The 22,925-nt window shown below is 36.3% G+C and overlaps 1 protein-coding gene across 1 annotated transcript in view; it reads left to right on the plus strand.

Annotated features, from left to right (window-relative positions):
• The window catches only part of CFAP47 (cilia and flagella associated protein 47), a 278,872-nt gene extending 257,605 nt beyond the window's left edge, over window positions 1–21,267 (plus strand). The window contains exons 64-65 of the mRNA XM_017733531.1: window positions 9,181–9,349; window positions 18,842–21,267. Of these exons, the coding sequence (XP_017589020.1) occupies window positions 9,181–9,349; window positions 18,842–19,063 (391 nt within the window). The 3' untranslated portion in view covers window positions 19,064–21,267. The remainder of the gene's footprint in view (window positions 1–9,180; window positions 9,350–18,841) is intronic.
• Window positions 21,268–22,925: the final 1,658 nt, after the last annotated feature.

Raw genomic sequence — 22,925 nt, forward strand, 5'->3', positions numbered from 1 at the left:
TGATATTAAAGGCTCACTAGTAAAGCTTTAGTGCTTTTGCTAATAGATTTTTTTCAAAGTACTTTATGCTTACACCAAGTTAAAAACATTTCCTTACATTTTCCTTTAAAAATTTTTAAATGTGCCATTCTTTCTAAAGTACTCCTGTTGTATTATGCAAGCATGCTATGAATTCATCTCTACTTCCACTAGTTAAAATAATGGTGTAATTCTTCTGTATTTTGTTACTCTCCTTTTGAAAAAAAAAAAGCTGAAATCTCCATTTACATATATTTTTACACATTTCAATTATTTTCTCAGAGTTTTACAATGTTATAGCAAACTCAGTGTCATTTGTATACAGCAGTAAGTCAAGGAATAAATTGTGTAGTAATGATAGACAAGTTTTAAAATAGTAAACAGTGAATCTGAAAGAATCATTATGCTTAAAAAATATTTAGCTTATGGAAGTTTTAAAGTTTCTTTTATTTTCTTTTAAATGAACTATTTTTACTATATATCTAGAAATGTGCAAGATACACAGATTGACACTTTCATTGTAGATACATCCTTTTGTTTCATCCCCATCAGGAAGTGTATTTGGTTCCAACTGATTTTTTTTTTTTTTTAAAGCTTATTTCCAAAAGCTGTGTCTCTAAGATGGACAGTTGGTCCAGGTTTTAGATGTCTGTCAGTGATGATAATTGTTGAGGACTCTGACAAAGGCTTCTATCACAGTGTTCAAGTTAACAGCTTCAATAGAATGGCTGTTTCAGAAACAAAAGTGAAGCAATTGCTCTGGCAATACTGTAATCTCCTGGTAGGTGTTTGATAGTAGTGAAGATACCTGATGTTCTCCAGAAAGGCATTATAAAACCTGAGTCATTATAGTTATATAAAGGAAGAGCCATGATGGAAGACAGATTCCCTTTTGCCCTTAAGCAAATTCCAATGTTATTTTATATAGCAAGTGTTCCCCCCCTACATTTCAAATGCAAAATGTAATGTTTGCATGTACCAAAAAAGCTCCATGTTATAAACAGTGCCAGGAACTCCACTCGTTAGGGCGCCTTAGGAAGAGCACTGCCAGCAGGTCAGGGAGGGGATCCTGCCCCTCTGCTCAGCCCTGGTGAGGATCACCTGAAGTGTTGTGTCCAGTTCTGGGCTCCTCAGTACAGGAGAGACATGGAACTCCTGGAGCAGGTCCAGGGCAGAGTGACAAAGATGTTGAAGGGACTGGAGAATCTCTCTGAGGAAAGGCTGAGGGATCTGGGGCTGTTCAGCCTCAAGAAGAGATGGCTGAGAGGGGACCTCATCCCTGTCTGTCAGTGTCTGCAGGGAGGGGGCAGAGGATGGACCAGGCTCTGCTCCCTGGTGCCCAGCAATGGGACAAGAGGAACAGGCAGGAACTGATGGCCAGGAGGTTCCACCTGGACATGAGGAAGAATTTCTTTCCTGTTTAATGACCAAACACTGGAACAGATTGTCCAGAGAGGGTGTGGAGTCTCCCTCAGTGGAGATATCCAAGAACCATCTGGACACGATCCTGTGCCATGTGCTCTGGGATGGCCCTGCTTGAGCAGGGAGGCTGGACCTGATGGCCTGTGGTGATCCCTTCCAGCCCGACCCATTCTGTGGTTCTGTGAACTGCTCTGTAAGTTAAATATTGCTTTATCTTACATTGCTTTATCTTATATTTGTTTAGGAGATTTTGGTGGTGGAGGTTTTGTATAGAAACAGAACACTCAGCCAACCAACACATTGAATAGTGGACCTGCAGATAAGAAGCATTTACTTAAGAAAAACATATATTACAGGTGTAATTTAATGCTTGAATAACTCAACTTATTTAGATTAAAAATAAGACAATTAAATATTAAAACATGGTTTAAAAATTTTGAATAGAATATAAAGAATCATCCTATAGATCCTCCCTGAAAAAAAATTATCAACCCTTTGGAGTTTTCTTTAGTAAGCAATCAGTAGCACAATCCGTAGAGAATCAGTTCTGCTACTTTAAGAGAGGTGATTATTTTTTCTCCTTGCATGTAGATATTTTCTGTCTTCTTTACTTATGCTGGGCAGTAGCTCATGGCACTGCTGCTTTGAGAGTAACTGTGGGGGAAACAGGTGCATTTCTGAGTAACCTGCTAGGGAGAGACACTGCAGATGTGTCTTTTTCTCCTGCAGCTGCCAGGACAGAGGGGTTGCACATCATCACTGAGAATACCTGTGCATCTTTTTGAGCTAGCAGGGCACATAGTGATGCAACAAATAGTATTTGAGAATCACAGGCCCTAAAAAAGGCTCAAGATCTTATTAAGAACAGGTTAGGATTCTTGCATATTTTTTATATATATATATATATATATATATATATATATACACCACATTGAATGAGGGTCTTCAGTGATTGACAATAAACCTGTGAGATCAATGGGTTTTGCTTTCCTTTTCTTTACAGAGCTAGTGCAACTCAAAAGTGGCCTTCCTTTAATTCCACATGCCCTCCTCCCCCTAAATCTTCAGTGTATACAGAATAGCCCAGACTGAATTAATGATTTTGGTGTAGCTGCTTCAGGAAGGATCAGTTACAAATGGGAGGTCATTGCTACACTCTTCACAGTGATCTGCAATAATGAAAGCTCCAGCAGTTCATGATAATATGTAATGCACCCTTTTAATACATTTAAAGTTGACACACACATGACCCAATGAGAAATAGCCCAATGTCTGCTCCAGCAAATAATAAAAGATACTGAGAATGAGCTGAACAGTTTTATTTCATGAAGAAAACAAATGTATGTTTTAAAACTATATGCATGTACATCAGGTGGGATGTAGGAATAGACCACTATTTTACTTTCAGCTTAAAAAATTCCAAAGGGACATGTTGTTGAAGGGTTTCTTGTATTGGCATTAAGCTTGATTAGAGTCAAATCAGCAGATTTCACTTCCTAAATAAGAAAAATCTACACTTCTTAACATTCATGGATGACCTTTTTTGGGTTTTATCATAAATGTAGGTTTAATTCAACACCGGCTGAAATCGTTGGCAGCATTTCCACTGGGGTAATTTGTTTTAGTGCAGACCTCTAATGTTTGAGATAATGTCAGTGCTTGTTTTAATACCAAATGCATTATTGAATGCCAGTGGTTTACAGCATGACGGCAGCATTAACCAAACAGGATAGAAGATTATCCTTGGAAATAAAACTTACAGAATTTTATTTGATATCCATCTTAAATTATTTTTCTACTATTTTATGTTTAAATCTGTAATTGAAACATAAAAATTCTCAGAGTGATACTTTGCTTAAGAAAACTAGTCCTTTCTATATTTGGCTTACTGAAGATAATGTGTTTTTAATCAATTACGTTTGGGATCAGGACATTTGTATTAATACAGAAGTGGGTTTTGGAGCTTATTTAGTGCTCTATGTTCCTGTACAGAGGTATTTTGATGGATAGATTTATTTATTCCCATTAAAATACTGATGTCCTGATAAAGCAGAATGTTACCTCATGTTTTCCAGGGCAAATACTTCAGTAGCCAACATGAAATGTGTGGGATAGATAGATATTTGTGAACACTATATTCACTTGCAAATTTTTTGTAAACTACACTCCATTTGAAGGTTTAGTCAAGCTGGAGGATAATTCTCTCCTAATTGTTCTGTCTGCTTCTTGCTCATACACAGAGTTTCCTTTCACCAATTTAGTTCTGTCTTTCCATGTACCTGTTAGTGATTGTTTCAATCATGTATGGCTTCCCACAGACAGTAGAATTTTTTCCATCCTGCCTTCCTGCCCTGTCACTCCAGTCCTGTGTTTATCGCAAGCAGGATATTTGTTACATTAAGGAAACTTCTTGGATAAACTCAAACTTCCCCTCAGAAAAACATAGCACCTGCTGTCACAAAAGCAAACAGCCTGGTGTTGATGTGATCTCCACAGAGAGGCATCTGCAAATCCAAGGCTCCACCTGATTATGGAAAAAGAGCTATAATAAAGAGGGAAAAAACCCCAAATTGGTGGGCTGGGGAGATGAGAATAAAGATGAAATTAGGCTTTAAAATGACTGCATATGCAGATATAGTTGTCTTAACCTACTTTCAATTGGAGATTTTCCTTATTTCTTCTATGCACATTTCCTAGTGCATAGAATAAATGTTCAATTAAAAACATTCCTTGGTCACACAAAATTAATTTTAATTCTGAAGAATTAGTGAATACCGCATTTGGTTTCTGTACCCTCCCTAATTTTGAAGGGAAAACCAAAAAAATGTTTACAGCTATAATTTTAAGAACCATTGCTGTTTTACTCTAATTACTGCTGTATTTTGTTATAACTGCCATGAGCCAGAATTAAGTATGCTGCAAGAAAATGCATTTGGTAAGTTCTCAGCTCATGCACCCTCCCCTACACTCTCTCACATGTTGCTGTGCATGTTACAGGCCTGGATTCCTCTGCTAATCTCTTTGTTATCAGTTCTGCAAAATTCTACCACTAATCTAAAGATGTAATAAAATACTTTATCTTAGCACTTCCCACATAGTGGCAGCTGCAAAATGTTGACTGGGCTCCATTTTTTGGAGTTTGAATGGAGACTAGTGGAAAATATTGATAATGTAAACATTCAGCAGACCTTTCAAAAAGTTATGATCATCCTTCCTAATAATAGAATACTTGACATGTCACACATTTAGCCAGGAGCTGTATGCAGTCATCTGTCACTCTGCAAATACAGCAGCCCTGGGTAGAACAGGAATGAGACAGAAATCATCTTGTGAAGATAGAACCTCTAACTCCTGCTTTTGTTTTACAACATGTACACAACAAAAAGCCATCTTGGGGTTGGTAAAGCATTCCCTGACAGGCCTTTGTCATGCAGTGTTTGCTCATATTTTTTGAAAGTCCTTTAATTCCAAAGCAGCCTTTCCAGAGCCACAGAAGTGATACTTGGAGTTTATATCTTTTCTGATGTACAAAGTTCAGGGTTTAGAGTGGTCAATTAAACCAGAGTTGGTTTGGGTATAAAAGATAACCAATTTTGATAAATAACAATGAGTTCCTAATTTATTTTTCCATTGTAACTTCTTTTGGTTGATAGGAAATTATCTAAATCATACCAAGCATCACGAACAATTCTATAGAATTTGACAAATGCATACAGTTAATAAGTTTGAAGGACTCGACCGTGTAAGAACTGAAATGTCTTTTGACATCCAAGAGATACTACAAATTACAAGAAATAAGTTATTATTAACTATTGGTTGAACCACATTGCAACACTTTCATATCCCTTATATCCTATCCTGAAGCAGTCAGACACTTTACAGATTAAGATATTTTGTTATTCTTCTTTTATTAGCAAAAAATACCCAAGTATTTGATCAAAAGGACTTTGGGCTGTTTTTTTATGCACGGATTTTCAAAATGCTGGGTTTTTTAAAGGACTGCATTTCTACAGGAATAATTTACTGCTGCAGTAGTTTTGGGAAGAGAAACATTAAACCTATTTGAGCCTTAATTTAATAAAGGTTTATATTTTCAGTTTTGATGAGTATTTTATAAGTTGTGGTGTGTGATCTCTACAGGAATATAAATTTTAAGTTTTTCTTCAGTTGGAGATGCAAGGTGCTATTTTTTTTTAGTTTAATAATTTGAAAATTATCTAGTGTGAGAACACTGATAAGCATAGAGTTCTATTTAAGGACAAGATTAAAGGAGTAATTATAAAGATGCCCATTAAAGACCAGCTCAGTTTCCTCTTTTCCAGGTTGCCGTGATTTGAGTGTCCAATTATTATTTAAATTCAAATTAGTATTTACTCTGGTTCATTATTTGAGTAAGGACAGAGTTCATGTTGTCTGATGGCAGTACCAAACCATTATGAGAGGAGTTAAGGAAAGACAGATGGGAAAACACATTTACTTTCTTTGGTTTACAAGGCCTCTGTCCTTATATTTTCTAATTCATTTGTGCTTGGTTCATCTGTGTTTTCAAAACTCTACACATCATTAAGCTTTATAAAGTATGTTAGGATCTGCCACCCTTCTTGGAAAAGTACAGACTGCCTCTCAAGTGCCCTTCATGGCTGAGAAATGACAAGCCAAACATTGACTCCAAGGCTGTTTTACCTGAAGGAGTAATCAAAAAGGAGGAATTAAATTTTAATCATTTAAAAAAACATAATTATTAATTTTTAATTATACACTAAATATACAGACACAGAACATGATAATGTCTGAAATTCAGGTGCTATTCTCGGAATTGCATCTTCAGATTTCTGTTTATTATAAAAGATGAGAAAGAGAAAGCAGTTTACTTATGCTTGTGAGGTACCCAGCATGCCAGTTCATCTCCCTAATGTGAACAGCAGTGAAAACACTGCTTGTTTTGTCTTGAGAAGGCATCTTTAGATTTATTTTTAAAACAATGCATGATTTATCAGTGAAAGGTTCCTGCTTCTGACTATGTAATTTTTTAATTGCTAGTTTTTGTGCCATCTTCATCAGAATCCCTGCTGGCCTATCATATTATGGTTATACATTTAATGTGTCAAAAATTTCTCTTTTCCTTATTTGGATATAGTTGATACTCTGTGAAACATTTTGCATACAGGAAATGCCCTGACTCTTTTGTTTAATATTAGGGACAGGCTTTGGGAATAGGGAGGTTTTAGCTGTGATTATATGTGTTCATGCAGGTTCATATGCCTTTGTGTATTTCATTCAACATGAACAAAATTGTAACTGCCTCTAGTACCTTGTGATAATGCTGTCAAGAAGCATGCAGATTTTATTTAAAGCTTTTTTATTTATTTTTTCTTTCTATTTTTCTTTAGGAAAATTAAAATCTGAAAAGATTGATGTAATAAGATAATTTTTCTCTGACTTGCTAATATCTTGTGTGCATAATTATAGATTTCACTTTAAACTGTCTGGTCCCCTTGTCTGGACAAAAACTGTAGCTTTTTCTCCTCTGTGACTCTGACTGTTTTGATGTCTCTGAAAAAACCCCTGAAACAAACTACTGTTGCATAACACCCTGCTAAGAGGCAATTTCTTCAGGAATGAAATCTGTATTTTCCTGTGTCTCCTGTGTATGCAGCCTGTCCCCTGCCTCATCTCCCTTAGCATTTCATCATCACATCTGTAGTCCAAGTCATGCTCTTGGATGTCTTATGAAGACACCAAGCACTTTTTAGGAGTTGTCATCCCTAACTATTTACTGGAAAACAGGCTGAACATGGGAGATAAAGAAAGTGCTGCTTTAAAATGTTCCTGAACAGCCTGGAGAGCAGTGATGTTGGAAATGAAGAGCTGTGTCCAGGTTTCTGTTTTCAGAATGATGGTTTGAATGTTTATCTCAGGCATTTTTGATGAGTGCTCTGCTCTGCTGCTTGGTCTAGAAGCATCATTACTTTTTGATCCAGTGCCTGCTGTCTGTGTCTGTGTGTCTGTGTGTAGTAGGTGTGCTCTAGGCACTCACAGCTGAGCAGTCCTTGTGGGAAATAAAGATGTGAAAATTCAAGGCTTATCCAGCATATGGATGGGAACTCAGGCCCAGCAGGATTAGTGCTGATGGCTCAGGGCTATAAACTCAGCAGCACAGCTTTAGGCACCACAGAAAGGGGTTGTTAGCATAAGTTTGATGTCACAAGACTGGAAATGTACTTTCAGACATTCAGTAGTTTTGCTCACCTTGCTGTTACCTGAAGGAAAAGCCAGGCTAAATCTTCTGATGCACCCAAGTCCAACAGCACTGCTAAATATCAGGTAATTTCTTTTGAGGCAACAGAAGCTTTTCAGTTTCTGTTTTCTGCACTCGCACTGTTTGTTTCTATAAACTGGCAGTGTGACCTTTTTTTCACAAGAGCATTTTGAATATAGTACAGCCTCCCATAAGAACATATTCCAAAGGAGGGTTATTTTTAAACAAGATGACATAGGCCCAGCATGCCACCCACAGGATAGCGCTTGCCCAGGAAATGTGGAACATTTCTGCAGCGATATAACTTGCCATAAAATATTAAATTTCATTTCTTTGTGGGTATTTTCTTTGAAAAGTGTTATTTCTGGTGTGACAGTCCATAAATAAACAGATTTGAAGAGCTTTTCTCTGAGATACTGTTAGCTTTTCATTCTTCAGGTTTTATCAACTGAAAATGTGTTTCCTCTAAGCATGCACAATACTTGCCCTGCTGTACAGTGCCAGGGTGTTGCAGATTAATTTTTGAGCACCCCACTGTATTTCTACTTTCAATTTCCCGTGTTCTCCTTGTGTCCAGAGAGTGATAGAGTTGTCCTCAGTAACACATATAAAGGCTAAAATGAGAATGCCTCACCAGAAAATACAGAAACGTACATTCTTTTCATGCTGAGAATGTTTATGGCAAGTAGTCCCTGAGGAGCTGTGATAGACAGGCTTTAGTTTGGGATTGGCCTAAGATTGTTTTATAGCTCTCAGCTGCTGTCTTTACCAGGACTAGGGATTTTCTTTGGGTCCAACAGCACTGCTGTGAAACAAGGCATTAGACAAGATCTGCAGTACCTGTGACAGAAATTCTTTGAGATAAGAGATATACAATAATATCAATAGAGGAACCTAATTATGTTATTGCAAAATCTAAAAATGTTCAATTGATGGGATATGAAAAATGTGAAAACAGTAATAAAAAATTATTATTTTTCATATCTTCATTTCAAGGCTTTCAGAACTCCCTCCTAGTGTAGTAACGCTGCCAGAATGCAAATTCAGTTCTAGTCATAAAACTTAATAAAATGGGTAGCTTGTCAGTTTTATTTGATTGTTGGAAAGGGGAGTGCTTTAATAGGAAAAGTGGATTTTCACTCTGATGTGGAATTTACGTCTATCACTATTATTATACCTTTACAACTCAAATAATTCATTTTATTCTAGTGGCAAATGTTTTCATTACTCCATAGTTAATATAATATTTATAATAGCATGTAAATGTGTTTGAAATTGAATACCAGTATGCAGGTCCCTGTGTATGAATAAACAATTACTACAGAATAATTATTCTGTAAGTAAGAATGCTGTTAATATTCCATATTTGTTCCATGCCATGTTTCCTGAGTCATGCCACATGGTGGCCTAAAGGTTGGAATGCAGATAAATTCTGTTAAGGTACTGTACAAGGCACAACATTCTCCTGTGCTTTTCCGTAGGGACCCAGAGCCATTCACTGCCCACTTCCTGGCGGGCAGCGATCCCGATTTCCTTGTGATGCCACAAGCTGGAGAACTTCTCCCAGAAGGCACTGTGGGAACCCATATAACAGTGGGATACAAGCCAAGGATGTATGGCAAGAAGCACACAGCAACACTGGTCATTGAGGTAAGCCTTCCCCAGAGCAATCCACAAATACACCTCCAGGAGTGCCAGCAGGAGGAGAAATCCTGCACCAAAGAGCAGCACTGGAACACACCAGTGAATGTGCTGTGATTGTTTCACTACTCCTCACAGTGGACAAGAGTAAAACTAAATTTTGAGAATTGACTCATTACAAGCTGGAAAAACATAACGCATTTTACACTGTATTTTACACTGTATTATATTGCATTCTAATTTCTATGTTATCCTTTTGCTGTCAGCACCAGAGGCAGATATTTACCTTCATATGTTTGCCCCAACTCCATAGACAACATGGCGTTCACAGAGAATCAAAATGATCCTGTTAAGAACTGGTGGAGAATATAAAATTAATTGAAGATGTGAAGCCTAGGTTGTTGATTTTAATTGTATTATACATCTTACAGGATCAAAGGCTCTAGAAGGCAGGTGCCAAACTGTAGAAGATAGAATTTCAGAGCACAAAGCCAGGAATAGCTCTTTTGAAGCAAGATGCAAAATAGACAAAAATTATTTGCAACCAAGTAGTCTGTGTAAGTCTGAAGGTCAGGAAACATTTGAAGACATGTATTTCTTCAGCAGTAAAAATCTCTCAGAAACTAATTTTCAAGTTTTAAGTTATTCTTTAGAAGGAATGTGTTGAAAACACACAGCAGGGGTGAACACCCCATATTCTCTATAAATCATGGTTTGTACTTCAGGTCTATTTACTGCATGCTGGTGTTTTCAGGCTACTATATTAGAAGTGAAACAGCAATATTGATTTAAGAAATAAGATGGTCAAAACAAAGTTGATAAAAAGATGCATGGAAAACTGCTATAGTGTTTTATCTCTACAAGTGACAACTTGTACAGCAGTAAGAAATTCAAATCCTGGAAAAACAAGGTCCTTCAATCCCTCCTACTCATTTTCTTTTATGGTATTAGATGTTTGATTAATTTAATCTCTTTACATAAATAGCAGTGATGCTTATCACTCTTCCATTTGAAAAAGAAGGTAGATGACTGCATATATGCTGTGCTCTTTTGTATTTACAAAATGCTGTATGACACAGCTACAGAGCTCAGAAACTTCTAATGAAGTTCTGGAACTGAACTCCCATTTTTGGCATGGCACATATAGAGGTACTAGCTATCCTTGTCCTTGGCTTAGCTTTCATCACTAACAAAGAGATTTAACCATAAATCTCTCTGGAATGGGACAAACACAATGATCAAAGGTTATTAATAGCTTTTGAAGAACTCAGGCAGTAATCCAGAATTTTCTTCTAGGAATTTATCAGTACAGATGGTCTTGGTCTAATTGGATTTTAAGCTATATCCACTCACACCTCAGTCTCTGGTTATGATCTAGGCAGACAGCTCTTAACATCTCCACCTCTGGTACTGTGTGTGGCTGCAGGAAGTCAGTTATTTATACATATTGCATATATATATATAACAGATCACATCTTGTTGAATCTATTCTTGGACATTTAAAAATGCATCAAGGACTCTTGATACTTGCAAACATGTATTGGACCAACTCCATCACAGTCTGTTAGAGATATTTCTGACATTCTTATTCAAATTGCAGGATTAAGTGGTTTCAGTAATATTTTGACGAGGTTTTGTGTTCTCTTTGCTCTTTTTGGTAGCCCTTTTGTATACTCCAGACTTGCCCCTTTCTGCTCCACACAAGCTCTAATTCCTGCAGTTCTAATGGAAGTCAGAGCATCTGTGGCTGTGTGTGATTTGGCTGCTGTGCTCTCAGCACTGATCTGAAATAAGGTTTGATGACATGTTGAGAATACCTGATACTCATTTTTGCCTTTTGTGTTTGTTGAAATCATTTTCATTAGTGACCTGAGGGAGACAGACTTAATTAGATGTATTAAATAAAAGCAGTATTAAATCACTCTTATTTGGGGAATAACAATGGAGGTGGTGAAATGCAATTAGTGTTGGACCCAACACTGAAGAACCTTTCTTGCATGTATCCTCTCTAGCCAATATATTGGCTGAGGCTTTGGGCTATTTTTAGAAGTGAAGAAGCTTCTTTTCTTTTGCAGTGCCTCTCTTCTGCTGCTGCTGCAATAAAGGACTACAGCACACTTGCTTTAAAATGTCTTTTGCATTTCTAAGGGTAAAGTCATAGTCCTAACACTAACATATTTTTATTATTAAATTCTTTGAACAGTGAGTAGCAGATTTTTAATTTTGGTGTGTTTCAATGAACAGTGGTAATTAAGCTGTAAATAGCAGAGATGGCAGTGTAAGTTCTTCAGTTTGTGTTCATCATTACAATTGTGTTGTAAAGGAAAAGGAAAGTTTAGGATTATGGAGAAAGATCCTACAATTATGTTTTTCTCATTTGTTTTAAACATTAAACCCAAATATTGTATGTACAATGTTTTTGTTTTGTTACCCTGCTGAGAACCCAGTGCTGAGAAGCTAATTAGCATTAACATATATGTTACAGTCGGTCTCTACCAGAACTTAATGTATACATTTTATTATCTGAATGTATATCTATAATTGAAATAATGTTGTCTAGTTTATATTTATGCACACAAATCAGGTACTTTGTGGGATATGGTGTGGATTCATTGAGCCTTTAATATTCACGAATACTTACAGTAGATTTTATTAATGGCAGGAAAGCTCAATTACTTTGCTGAAGCAGTTAAGGTTCTTTAGCCATCATTAAAACTTCTGTTCTCAGTCAACTGCATATCAAAACAACTGAAGTTAGAAAATTATTTAAATAGCTGCTAGGAATCTTAATTTTCCAGAAGTGACATAGAAAATTATGTTAGAAATTTATGTAGATCAAAGAATGATCTACAAATATTATAGAAAGACAGTAAGGAAAATAATCATGCTTGTTTCTTTGAAAAAGCTTGTAGCTTTGAAGGAGGGCATCACAACCTAATTGAGCTACAGGCAAGAAACAGTGAAATGGTGCCTGAACAGCATTTTTAAATAGGTATTTTTCCATAACCAAACTTCTAAATTTAAAATTGCCTTCCTAAACAGGGAAGTTCTGACTGAAAAATAAAAAGCATTACCCCTAATAGTAAGTAAGTGAAGAGAGCACAGTCCTTAGATAAGCTGTAAAGTGCTGTGAGGGAAGAAGGGACTTCCTGAGCCACAGTGACATCCCAGAGCTGTGATGTGCCAGTCAGGCTGAGGCAAGATGCAGCTGGGGCAGGAATCACGGCCAGGAACAAGGTGGAGCATTCAGGAGGCTGGGAATCCTTGGAAAAAGGTGTATTCCTGTTGGCTTGCAGTTAATTTCCTTTTACTGTGCTGAATTCAGCTGGAGACCAGAGCAATTGCTTTGTAATTCATGTGTGAGACTTCTGAGATATTCTAAAGCAGAAGGCACACACAATAAGTCTTAAATGATAAAATAGGTGTCAGAATAAACCAGATTGCAGGTAACATTATCAAGCCCTCCAGAAGTCAGGCTTGTGCACCTTTATTACTGAATAATCACTAACTTAGCCTATGGAAGATAGCATATCAAAACCATTTGTCATGCTGTTCTGCAAATAAATGGTGCAGTGTGCCAACCACAGTACCCAGGTGTGGCTTCTCTAAACTTGTCTGTGCAAACTTGCATATCTTAACAGCAAACAGTACTGTTACATATTCAGCAGCTTGCTGAAAATATGTTCTGCCTTGTTCCTGGTAGATTTCTTAATTACCATAGTTTAATGTTATTTTAAATTGTATATTTTGAAAAGAATGAGCAAGGAAAAATGTAAGTAACTTACTAGAATTGAAATAGTTTCCCATTAGATAAGATATGTGTTGGTGTTGGCTTCAGTTTTATGATTAGAAGCAGAGTGCTGAATCAGTACTCAACATTTTTGATTCACAAGCATGAGGAAAATTTACTTTGCTTATTGAGACTTACAGTTCTGATAATGGCAAAAGGTGATAATAATGTGGGAATCTTTGCTCTATGAGGGTATTCAGACTCTTGTCAGTCCTGGAGGATTTTGATTGTATAATGTCTAAGCAATAATGTGAAACACATTTGAACTGAAGAAGTCAATTAAATAAATTTTAATTATATCTGGAAATGTTCTCTAAGCTAAGAAAATTATTCTTATCCATCTTCTTCATTAGAAATTGGTTACAGCCTGGGTAGGCATTTATCTGCTTGTGGGATGTGTTTTTTATTGCTTTGGGGTTTTTTCTCCCTCATTCCTTCACTTATTAACCATTCTTATCTTGATCCATGAGTTTTCTTGCTTTTGCTCTTCCCTTACACAGTTCACACAAAGGTTTGCTTTAATTTCATTCTGTATACACTGATTGTAATCTGTCATTTTTTTTGTTTGTCACCACTGAAGTATAAATTAATGGCCAGGAAATATTTGATGCACTACCTGTAATTTGTTGTGTTTTAACTTTTTAGGAAGTGTTGCAAATTTTATTTTTATTTTTCTGGGTTAACACTATTTGAAAGCTAATTGGAATACAATGTTCCTTGAAATTCTTGATCCTTGCTCCCAATCCAGTTTTCTAACACAAATTTCTTTGGCAGTTATTTACCATGTACTTCAGTAACACTTCCAGCCTACAGTGAACACCCGTGGATAATCTGTGTTTTGCAAATTAATCCTATGAATCATGAGCCATCAGTAAAAATGGGTTGGATACAAAAAAAATAGCCTTTTATATAAATTATTTGGTGACTTTTACAAGTATTGGCTGAATAAATTCCTTCATGAACATTACTCAGTCAGCCATCAAGATGATTAAATGACTTACTTGAATAGCTTATGTTATTTAGTGAGAAGTGGCAGTGTGTGTTTCATTTTTTAATTGTTAAAAACATTTTTCAGAGAGATTTAGTTCAATAGATGGCCATTACTCCAGTCAGGTGAGCCAAATTGTTATTCTCTTCACATTTTGATTCAGGAATGTTGAGGTTTTGAAAAAAGAAAGTCATTCATTTCAACAAGAAATCCTCCCTCAGATTGTCAAGGACATTCAGAATATGATCTGGTCTTTCTTCTTAAATTGCGTGTGAAATAGGCCTAGATATGCATCACAGGGAGCCTGGATTCTTAACTACCTGGGTTTATATCAGATATATCTTCTTAACAGAGTTTCTCTTTTATAATTCTGTTCTAGTCATAGTACAGATTACAGCAGATTTGATACCTTCATCTTTAGACTTTGTTACTATCAGAGCTAGTATTAGAATTATTCTAAATTTGACCCAATAAACTGCACTGCCTTAAAAATAGGAAGAAGATTTGGAAAATTTTGGCTCACTTTTGAGGCAAGTAAATACAGCTTGTAAATAAAATATTCTATCCTAATTCTGTGGTCATATGTAGCTGACCTTTGGAAGTCTCTCTCTCTCTCCTCTTCAGGATTCCAGAAAAGTCTGAAACTGTGATGATCTGTGTTTTCCTTTGCTGTGACTTGTCTGACCTGGAAACCCAAAGCAGCAGCTTTGATGCAGTTGCATGGATTTTGAAGTTGACTGACTTGCTCTTGCTGCAGTTTTCATATTGGTTAGAATAGTTACTGTAGTTAAGATGTACAGACTTATCCCGAAAAAAATACTTATGGCTTCAGCAGCTCTTAAAAACCCCAATATTGTGCCCTTGGAAATTAAGTATTCTAGTAAAATGGACATTTGTGTGTGTCTAAGGTTTACTGAAAATTACTTAAATCTAGGTTGCCTTGAAAATTACTGATTTCATGGTTCTAATATGAAACAAAAAACCTCAAGTTACGGTGAGGATTATTGTCACCTTTCCATGTGTGTGACACTCATTTCCCCTTTAGCCCAAAATGCTGAGCTGACACAACAGTATTTTTTTTCAGTTAGAGTACATAAATGCCCAATTTTTTCACAATGACTGTCTCCAATTGTCTTGGATGATGGCACTTGATTTACAATAGACGAACTGCCATAGTTCAAGATGAGATATTAGGGTGGAGTTTTTTGTTTTATTGCCCTTTTATTTTTCTTCCTTTTAACGTGATGAATTCTACCTAAAGGTTTCATGTCATAACACCCATATTTTCCCCACTGAAGCCAATGAGTTTCCATCAGGGAAATATCAATGTCTCCTGCTACAGAACACCTGACACAGCAACAGAATAGGCAGCTTTTTTTTGGCAAGTCAAGCCCAAACCCTCTTTTTTCACTGAACATACAATCCAGCCTATTTCTGTAGCAAACAGGAAATTAACAAAAGTTTATTACTACCCAGAAGTCTATATCTATTGTTTGATGCTGATGATAAATGAAGTTGAGAGATGGCATAGCCCACTATTTTTGTCTAAATCCCCCTATTACTAATACTATAGGCAGTCAAGTCACAATATGTGTGAATTTCATGGACCGAAATTATTTTTTTTAGTAACGTGCTACTTGGTTTTAATCACTGGCTGAAACACCTTTCAGATCTTTTCTCTGACCTTGAAATAATCCATGAGACTTGCACACAGCAAATATGACCCTGAGGTTAAATTATCTTTAAAGTAAATTGTTCATCTGCTCTATTAAAGAAAGATAAACCATTTCATTTTGTACTGAAGTTAATAAAATAATGAGCTAACTTTGGAGAGCCACTTACTTTTGTTAAGTGACAGCTTTATCTTTGGATTTAAGATACTGATGTTGGTTCATGTCACACCTGCTTTTGCTGAATGTTACCTTTACAGACAGTAGAGTTAACTAATTCATTTCACAGCATTAAATAAGGCCGAGAATAAAGATAAGTTAATCTGCCTGTTTTACACAGAATAATTCTAAATTTAAATTAGATTTTGATTTAATAGAATACTAATAAAAATTTTGAAAAATTATGTATGTATGGTAAAATATCTACTGAGTTCTCATTTATGAATCTTGTTGGAATAAGGTGAGTCATTCAGCAAACATGATGTAAAATCAGTACTGCCAATTTTCAAGTAGAGGTTTCTTTAAAAATACACAGCAAAAAACCCACATGTATTACTTCAACATTGGTGCAGAAAAGTATAATTATTAATTATACTTTTTTCATATATTATATAAATTAAAAAGATATATTTTTAGTTAATAAAATATAAACTACAATTAGAGATTCATATGATGATGGCATTTAGGAGCTGTAAGTGTATGCAGTATATCTGTGAAATAATGTAAATGCTCCATAAGTGCACAGCAGAGAACAAAGCCTGAGCCAAAGAGTTTATGGTTTAATGTTCTGAAACTTCTTTTTGTTGAATATCTGCAATATAAATTCAAACCTGCTTGCAATGATACTCCTTAAATATACTTTAGCACTGAACAGGGTAACAATTAGAATGACAGGAAGAAGCATATGAAAGATAAGAAAGATAAACATAATAGAGTCAAAATTTTTCAGTGGCAAGTATAAAACTGATGTAAAAAAACTTAATGAAGTCAAGGAAACATTTTATCATGGTTTTTTTCCCCCTCTTCTGTGTGTTGCTATAAATATGGGATGACTCTACAGAAAGCTGGAGGTGGAGAAGGTTGACTGCTCATCTCTGTGGCTTTTGTAGTGCTTTACCTAGACCATTATTAATTGAGAGAATGCAATAAATAACAAATATACACACAGTGTGCTTTGGAGATCGTTGATAGCATTTATGATGTGTGAAAATTTGTCCCCATTTGTGTGGGTATTGTGGCACGTCTCTATAAGCCAGATCTCATTGCGGTGCTGGCATGCCCAGCAGCAAAGCAGGAACAGAGGGGTCACACTGTAATGAGCAAATGTGCCACAAACCCAGCCACACTGAGGGAAAAAACACATGAGCTTTGAGGGTTGACTGTTGCACTGTTTTCCAGATCAATTTGAGAGCATATCAGCCTTTCTGACCTTTTGCTTCCTCAGATGAAAAATGACCCTGATGTTAGGTGTAACGCTTCTATCTACACTTGATTGTTCTAAGGATTAAATTAGTTTTAAATGGGAGATGAATTACATGAAGTACAACTCCTGCTGTAATGATAAAACTGTGTGACTGGAAGCAGCAGAGAAAGGTGACCCTTTGAGCTGTGTCCCTGTAGTTCAACACAGCAGGAGAGCACCAAAGCCCTGCTCTGGAACCACAGCCAGCACATCTGTGAGATTGCACTGCTGTGTCCTGTGGAAAGGCAGACCTTGGGAATCTGGAAATACTTATTTCATGTGACCCCCCTCCTCTGAGGCTGCAAAGTCAGAGAGTCTGGTATGTTCTGTGTACTATGTTCATGCTCTGTGTTCGGTATAAAAGCCAAATTTCACTTGTATGAATATATTTTAATAGACCTATATATGCCATATTTTTTACTCAGTCTTCCCCTACTAGTTTTATCTCAGAAGCAGAAAGAAAAGCCCCCAACATGAAACCTGGGATTTCCAGTCTTAAGTGTGAGGGAATTGATGACAGTCTATGCCTAAAGTGGGCATGCAATGCTTTGTCCTTTTGCATAATACAAAGCTGGACATAACGACACAATTATTGGAGAGTTTGCAATATCTTTTGGGTTTGTAATATTTCTGTTGTTAGTTTGTAGTTTTGTGGGTTTTTTTTTAAAAAAAAAGGGAGAAGAGAAAACTGAAGCCCAGGAATATACCTTTTTCCAGATGTAATGATAGGAAAGTGCTAAAGACTTGGAATAAAGACCTGCTTTCACAAATTAAAGTGATACATTATGAGAGGAAAATGGTTGGAAGATCTGCAAAAGTTACACATGAGTTTTTAACGACCAAAATTCTGTTTCAGGACACAAACAAAGCGTGGGAGGTAGACATAAGTATACCCTTAATACTCACAGAAATAAAAGTCCTTAAGCGTGGAGAGGTGGTATATGTAGAAAGAATAAGGACCATGTACTCAGGAAGTATCAAGTTTTCAAGCATTACAAGACATGACATGGAAATCTATGTTCCATTCCTAGAGACCAGTTATAAACAGAGAGCAAATGAAGAGTGTCATTTTCAATCCACATAAATATGCCTCCAACTAGAGATTCCAACATGAAGCTTCAATTCTCTTGTGCATACTCTGAATCCTTTTCTCTTAGTTTTTTTAATTCTTTTAATGTGGAAATTCCACCATTTGATAATACCGTTATTACAGACAGCAGAGCTGCAAGTGAATCCTATGGAATAAACCTGAGTTTATGTTGTAGTATGGAACAGTTACCTTTGAAAAACATTCAGAGCACTTTGAAGAACATACAGACCTGTAGGATTTACTAAATAAAAAAGGAATTTTAGATCAGCCAGGGAAGGTAAATTTCTCATCTTTATTATGACTGGTCCTGAATAAAGTTAAATGTGATTTCAGTCCTCTGTTCCAGGAGCACAATTCTCATTCTGTGTTATTCCAGTACATTACATGGGAATGGATAAGTATCTTTTGAAATCAGTGTTGCTTCTTAAATCACTGACAAATTTTCAAGGTGTCTGATGATTGAGAGGTTTTTTTTTTTCTTTCTCTGTTCATTATTTTCAGACACAATCAATGCAGTGGACATATGTAATCAATGGACTTCCTCCACAGAGTGTACCACCACCAACAGCAGCAAAAGTAGTTTGTACCTGCAGCTACATAGGATCAACCACAGTCCGACAGCGCAATTTTGTACGTGAAAATCTGAAACTTACAACCACTGGAGCATCCTCACCAATCAAAGGGGCACCTTTGGTCCTTAGGAAGAAACAGAGAAAGTTATGATCTGTTAATTTTTTGGTGAGAGAACAAATAAATTCTGCAGATAAAAAAAAAAATAGGGTTTGTTAAATTTTTTTAAAGCAGCTATAGTATGCATGGATTGTATGTTTTAAATGGAAGATTCAGAGTGCCTGAGCCCTAGTAATATTCCTATTTTTCTATAAGGGACTTTGGATGCCTAACAATTTCTGTCATACAGATCTCAGCAAGTTCAGAGAAAAAAGTTTGAGTTTAAAAAAAATACATCTGAAGACTGAGTAACTCAAACTAATGCTCTGCTTTCTAAGGGATATTGGTTTAATAAGACTGTAATAGGAAGTTTCAGTGAACATTCTGTGTGACATTCAGCACATTACACCCATGCCAACCAAGCAGCAATCCCTGATCTTTTCCACAAGAAAATCCTTACCCAAAGATTGCAGTATTTTGCTAAAGTGAAACATGGTTGTGTGTCGTATGTCCAGAGATTGAATGCCTTTCAGATTCTCTTGTTTTGGCAAATTTCACTAATTAGGACATCTTTACTGTGTATAAAACAACAATTCTGTTTTATTCATCCCATAAAACTTCAAATCTTAGATAATTATACAAAGCATAGAAGTGAAATAAAGTGTCCTGCTGCAGTAATTTTATGTTAGGTATATTTTACAGAGTGCTTTAGAATATTCAAGTATAGAAGGCTATGAGAAGTCAGTGAGGAATGGAGACAGATTTTTATTTTTTTTCCTACAATAAACAGATCAGAGGTGCTATTCTTAATGTGTTTCTATTTCCATTCTTTAGAAGGGAATTCAGGCTTTCTCTGCTTTTGATATAATGTGGAAAATTAGATCTATGCAGACATGCTTTGTAAGATCATTGGATGGATAACTCCTGCCTCCTTTCTCCATTGAGATAGTTTTTCCTGATTTTACTAATAGATCATAAATTGTATGTGTGCCTTTATTTTGATGGCAAAATGTACTTTGACAAAAAAATGGCTTGGCACAGATTAAGTGTCTTCTTGGCTCCAATACAGAACGAGCATCACTGCTCAGGAATGGGGAGCCTGAGAACAACCTATGTAGGTCAGTGCAAATGAGCACCAATAAAACCCTTTTACTGCAATGTGCTTGAGGATTTTGTTTATGCCACACATTTTTAGAGAAGCTATTACAGAAAATGTTGGGAACACATAAAACAGCAATGGTGCTGTTTAATATCTCCGTCTAAATGCAGGGTGCCCCATTTTGGTCAGAAACCAGGTAACCTGAAGTGAGAATAAAATCAGCTTTATAAATTCAGTACACAACACTGGAAAGATACTGCCCATACTGATATTTCTAGAAGACGTGGAGAAAGAAGCTGTTACAATATTTATCTTAAATGCTGCTGAGACCACAAATGCAGCTGGATTTCAGAGGAAGGGTCTATCTGCATATATAAATGAAGCAACTGTTTCTCTGACCATAAGAAATCAGAATTTATGGATCAGCAATGGTTTCACAGCTAATGATTGGTGTTCAGGAAATATTTCAGTGACACTTTTTCATAAAAGCTTTGTTATCCTTGTTTCACTCTTTTAAAGTTATGCTTTGCTATTTAAAATGGAACTTTTTTGCAAGATGCACAAAATTTTGTAATTCTAAAAGAAATGGATTAGCAGGTGGTGTAGAGACGAATCACTTAAAAATTACATGGTGCTCACTCCAGAAATTTCATGCCCAATTTACTTGCCTGCACTTGCTGCTACATGTAGTAGATTTTCAAATTCCATCATACATCTAAACCTTTTAAAAATCCATAGGAAAATTTGCAATAAAATAATGCCAGAGGCGTGTTTTCAAATGAACAATTTAATTGTATTATATATTTTAAAAGGGATTAATGCATAATCTGTGCTTTCTGGACCAAATTATGTGGTTTTTTTCAACGTGTACAAGGTCACTTCTGAGCTGTGTAAGATATGCCATTGTCAGCTGAACTTGGACCTAATATAAAAATGTATTTTTCTAACTTCTTATAGTTTAAACAGAACTAAGCATATTTCTTCTGATATTAAGAATACATTTGCAAAGGTGATTTAAAGAAAGACCATTTGAGCTGTGTGGTTGTAACATCCACAGTGTTTTACATAATATCTTCATGCGTTTATGGATTATAGTGACTATATAAACTATTAAAAATAAATTTCTTTTTGCTTCCTAGCTTGATAATTTCCACTTCCATCACTGAGGTGACTGTATTATTCATAATGCAAGGGCTAATTCCAAGTATATCTCTTAAAAACCAGTTTCTAAGCAGCAGCACTGGAAGATTTCCAGAATGATAACTCTTATTCATTACTTGCTTCCTCCTTTTTACTAGAATTACTGAGCCATTTTGAAAATATTAGTGTTTCAACTCCTGGAAGGAAAGGTTTGACATGGGAAAAGATTACAAAATGCTGGGTTTTTTACTTAAAGATTTCACTTCAAAGCTTTTGGACACACCATTAAATCTGAGCTGCAGAACCGCTGGGCAAGCTGCTCACCATCACCCTGCACCCTAAAAATGTAATCTGCAGAAGAATTCAGCTGTTGGAGATAGAGCTAAACACAATTGTTTCAGTCAGGGCTCAGGTCTGGAAAAAAGCAGCCCAAATGATTTAGCTTTGAATTAATTCTAAATTACTATTCATTATCATAATCTTCTTACAACACAATGGGAGAGAATGAACACAGCCTCGAGTTACAGTTTTTGAAGATGCCCTCACGATGATTTCTGTGCCCTAATGCCACATCAGGACAGCCACTATCAGAAACTGGTAAAAAAACCCCAACCCAACATGTTGTTTCTCCACATTAGAGTACCTATCAGGATCCTTTTCTTCTGAAAAGGATGAAAAAAGGAGCTTTCCCCTTTGCATTAATCTGTGTAGGCCCAGCAGAATCTCAGGGAAATGGAGAGGTATTGGTTATTACTGTAAATAATAGCTCTTAATTTCTCAATGCTAATATCAGTTAGTGATCTCAAATTACTTCCACTGACCTACTTATATATTTTAATTTATAGAAATACCTAATTCATAAAACACAAGAAGTTTTTCAAAGTCAATATTGCACTTATGGCCAAATATCTTAATCATAGTGTTATGTGCCACACACGAGTCAGCTGTGCATTGCTTGCTGGTGGCTTAGCAGAAACACAGGTTGTCTGACCAGTGTAGTCACCATGTGTTTATTTATATTTCTTCCTCCCTTCTCTCTCTGTCTCCCTATAATGATTCATCTATCAGAGTAATTAAAACTAGGATTAAAACCTTACAAAGCAACATTATTGTGTAGTACAGAACTTGTGACTTTGGGAATGAGGTCTACATTTAAATTTATTGTTAAAGTACCATGCAGCTTTTGCAGCCGTTGAGCTCCTGGTTTTATGTGACGTGTCCAGAAGTGGGGACCATCCGCCCTAGGGGCCTGCAGGATTATACAGTCAGAGAAATGCCTTCAAAGCAGTACAAAGCAATTGAGTTTCTCATTGTTGGATGTTTTGCTGAGCTTTACTTGGCATAATGCACACAGGAGAATGACACAAGGGTACATGGAGATGCCATTAGCAGCTCAGCCTGGAGAGGGTTTTGCACAGATTTCAAGATGGCTTGTTCTGCTCATGTCTGGCTCAACACGGTATCAAAAGACACTCGAAGGCTGTTTTATACCTGATCTGTCTCACAAGTTATAAAAAGGTTTTAAAGTACCAAAACTGCCCGTCAGAAATAATAGGAGCCTAACATTACCTCCTGTGCCAGTGCAGGTTTTGTCTGAGTCAGGAGAATGGGGAGATAGAGGCTGCTTTAAGCACAGAAGGTGATCATGATCGGGTAAGAAGCCCACTGGGGCACGGT

This window comes from Corvus brachyrhynchos, unplaced genomic scaffold (genome assembly GCF_000691975.1).
Source record: "Corvus brachyrhynchos isolate BGI_N302 unplaced genomic scaffold, ASM69197v1 scaffold34, whole genome shotgun sequence".
Lineage (NCBI taxonomy): Eukaryota > Metazoa > Chordata > Aves > Passeriformes > Corvidae > Corvus > Corvus brachyrhynchos.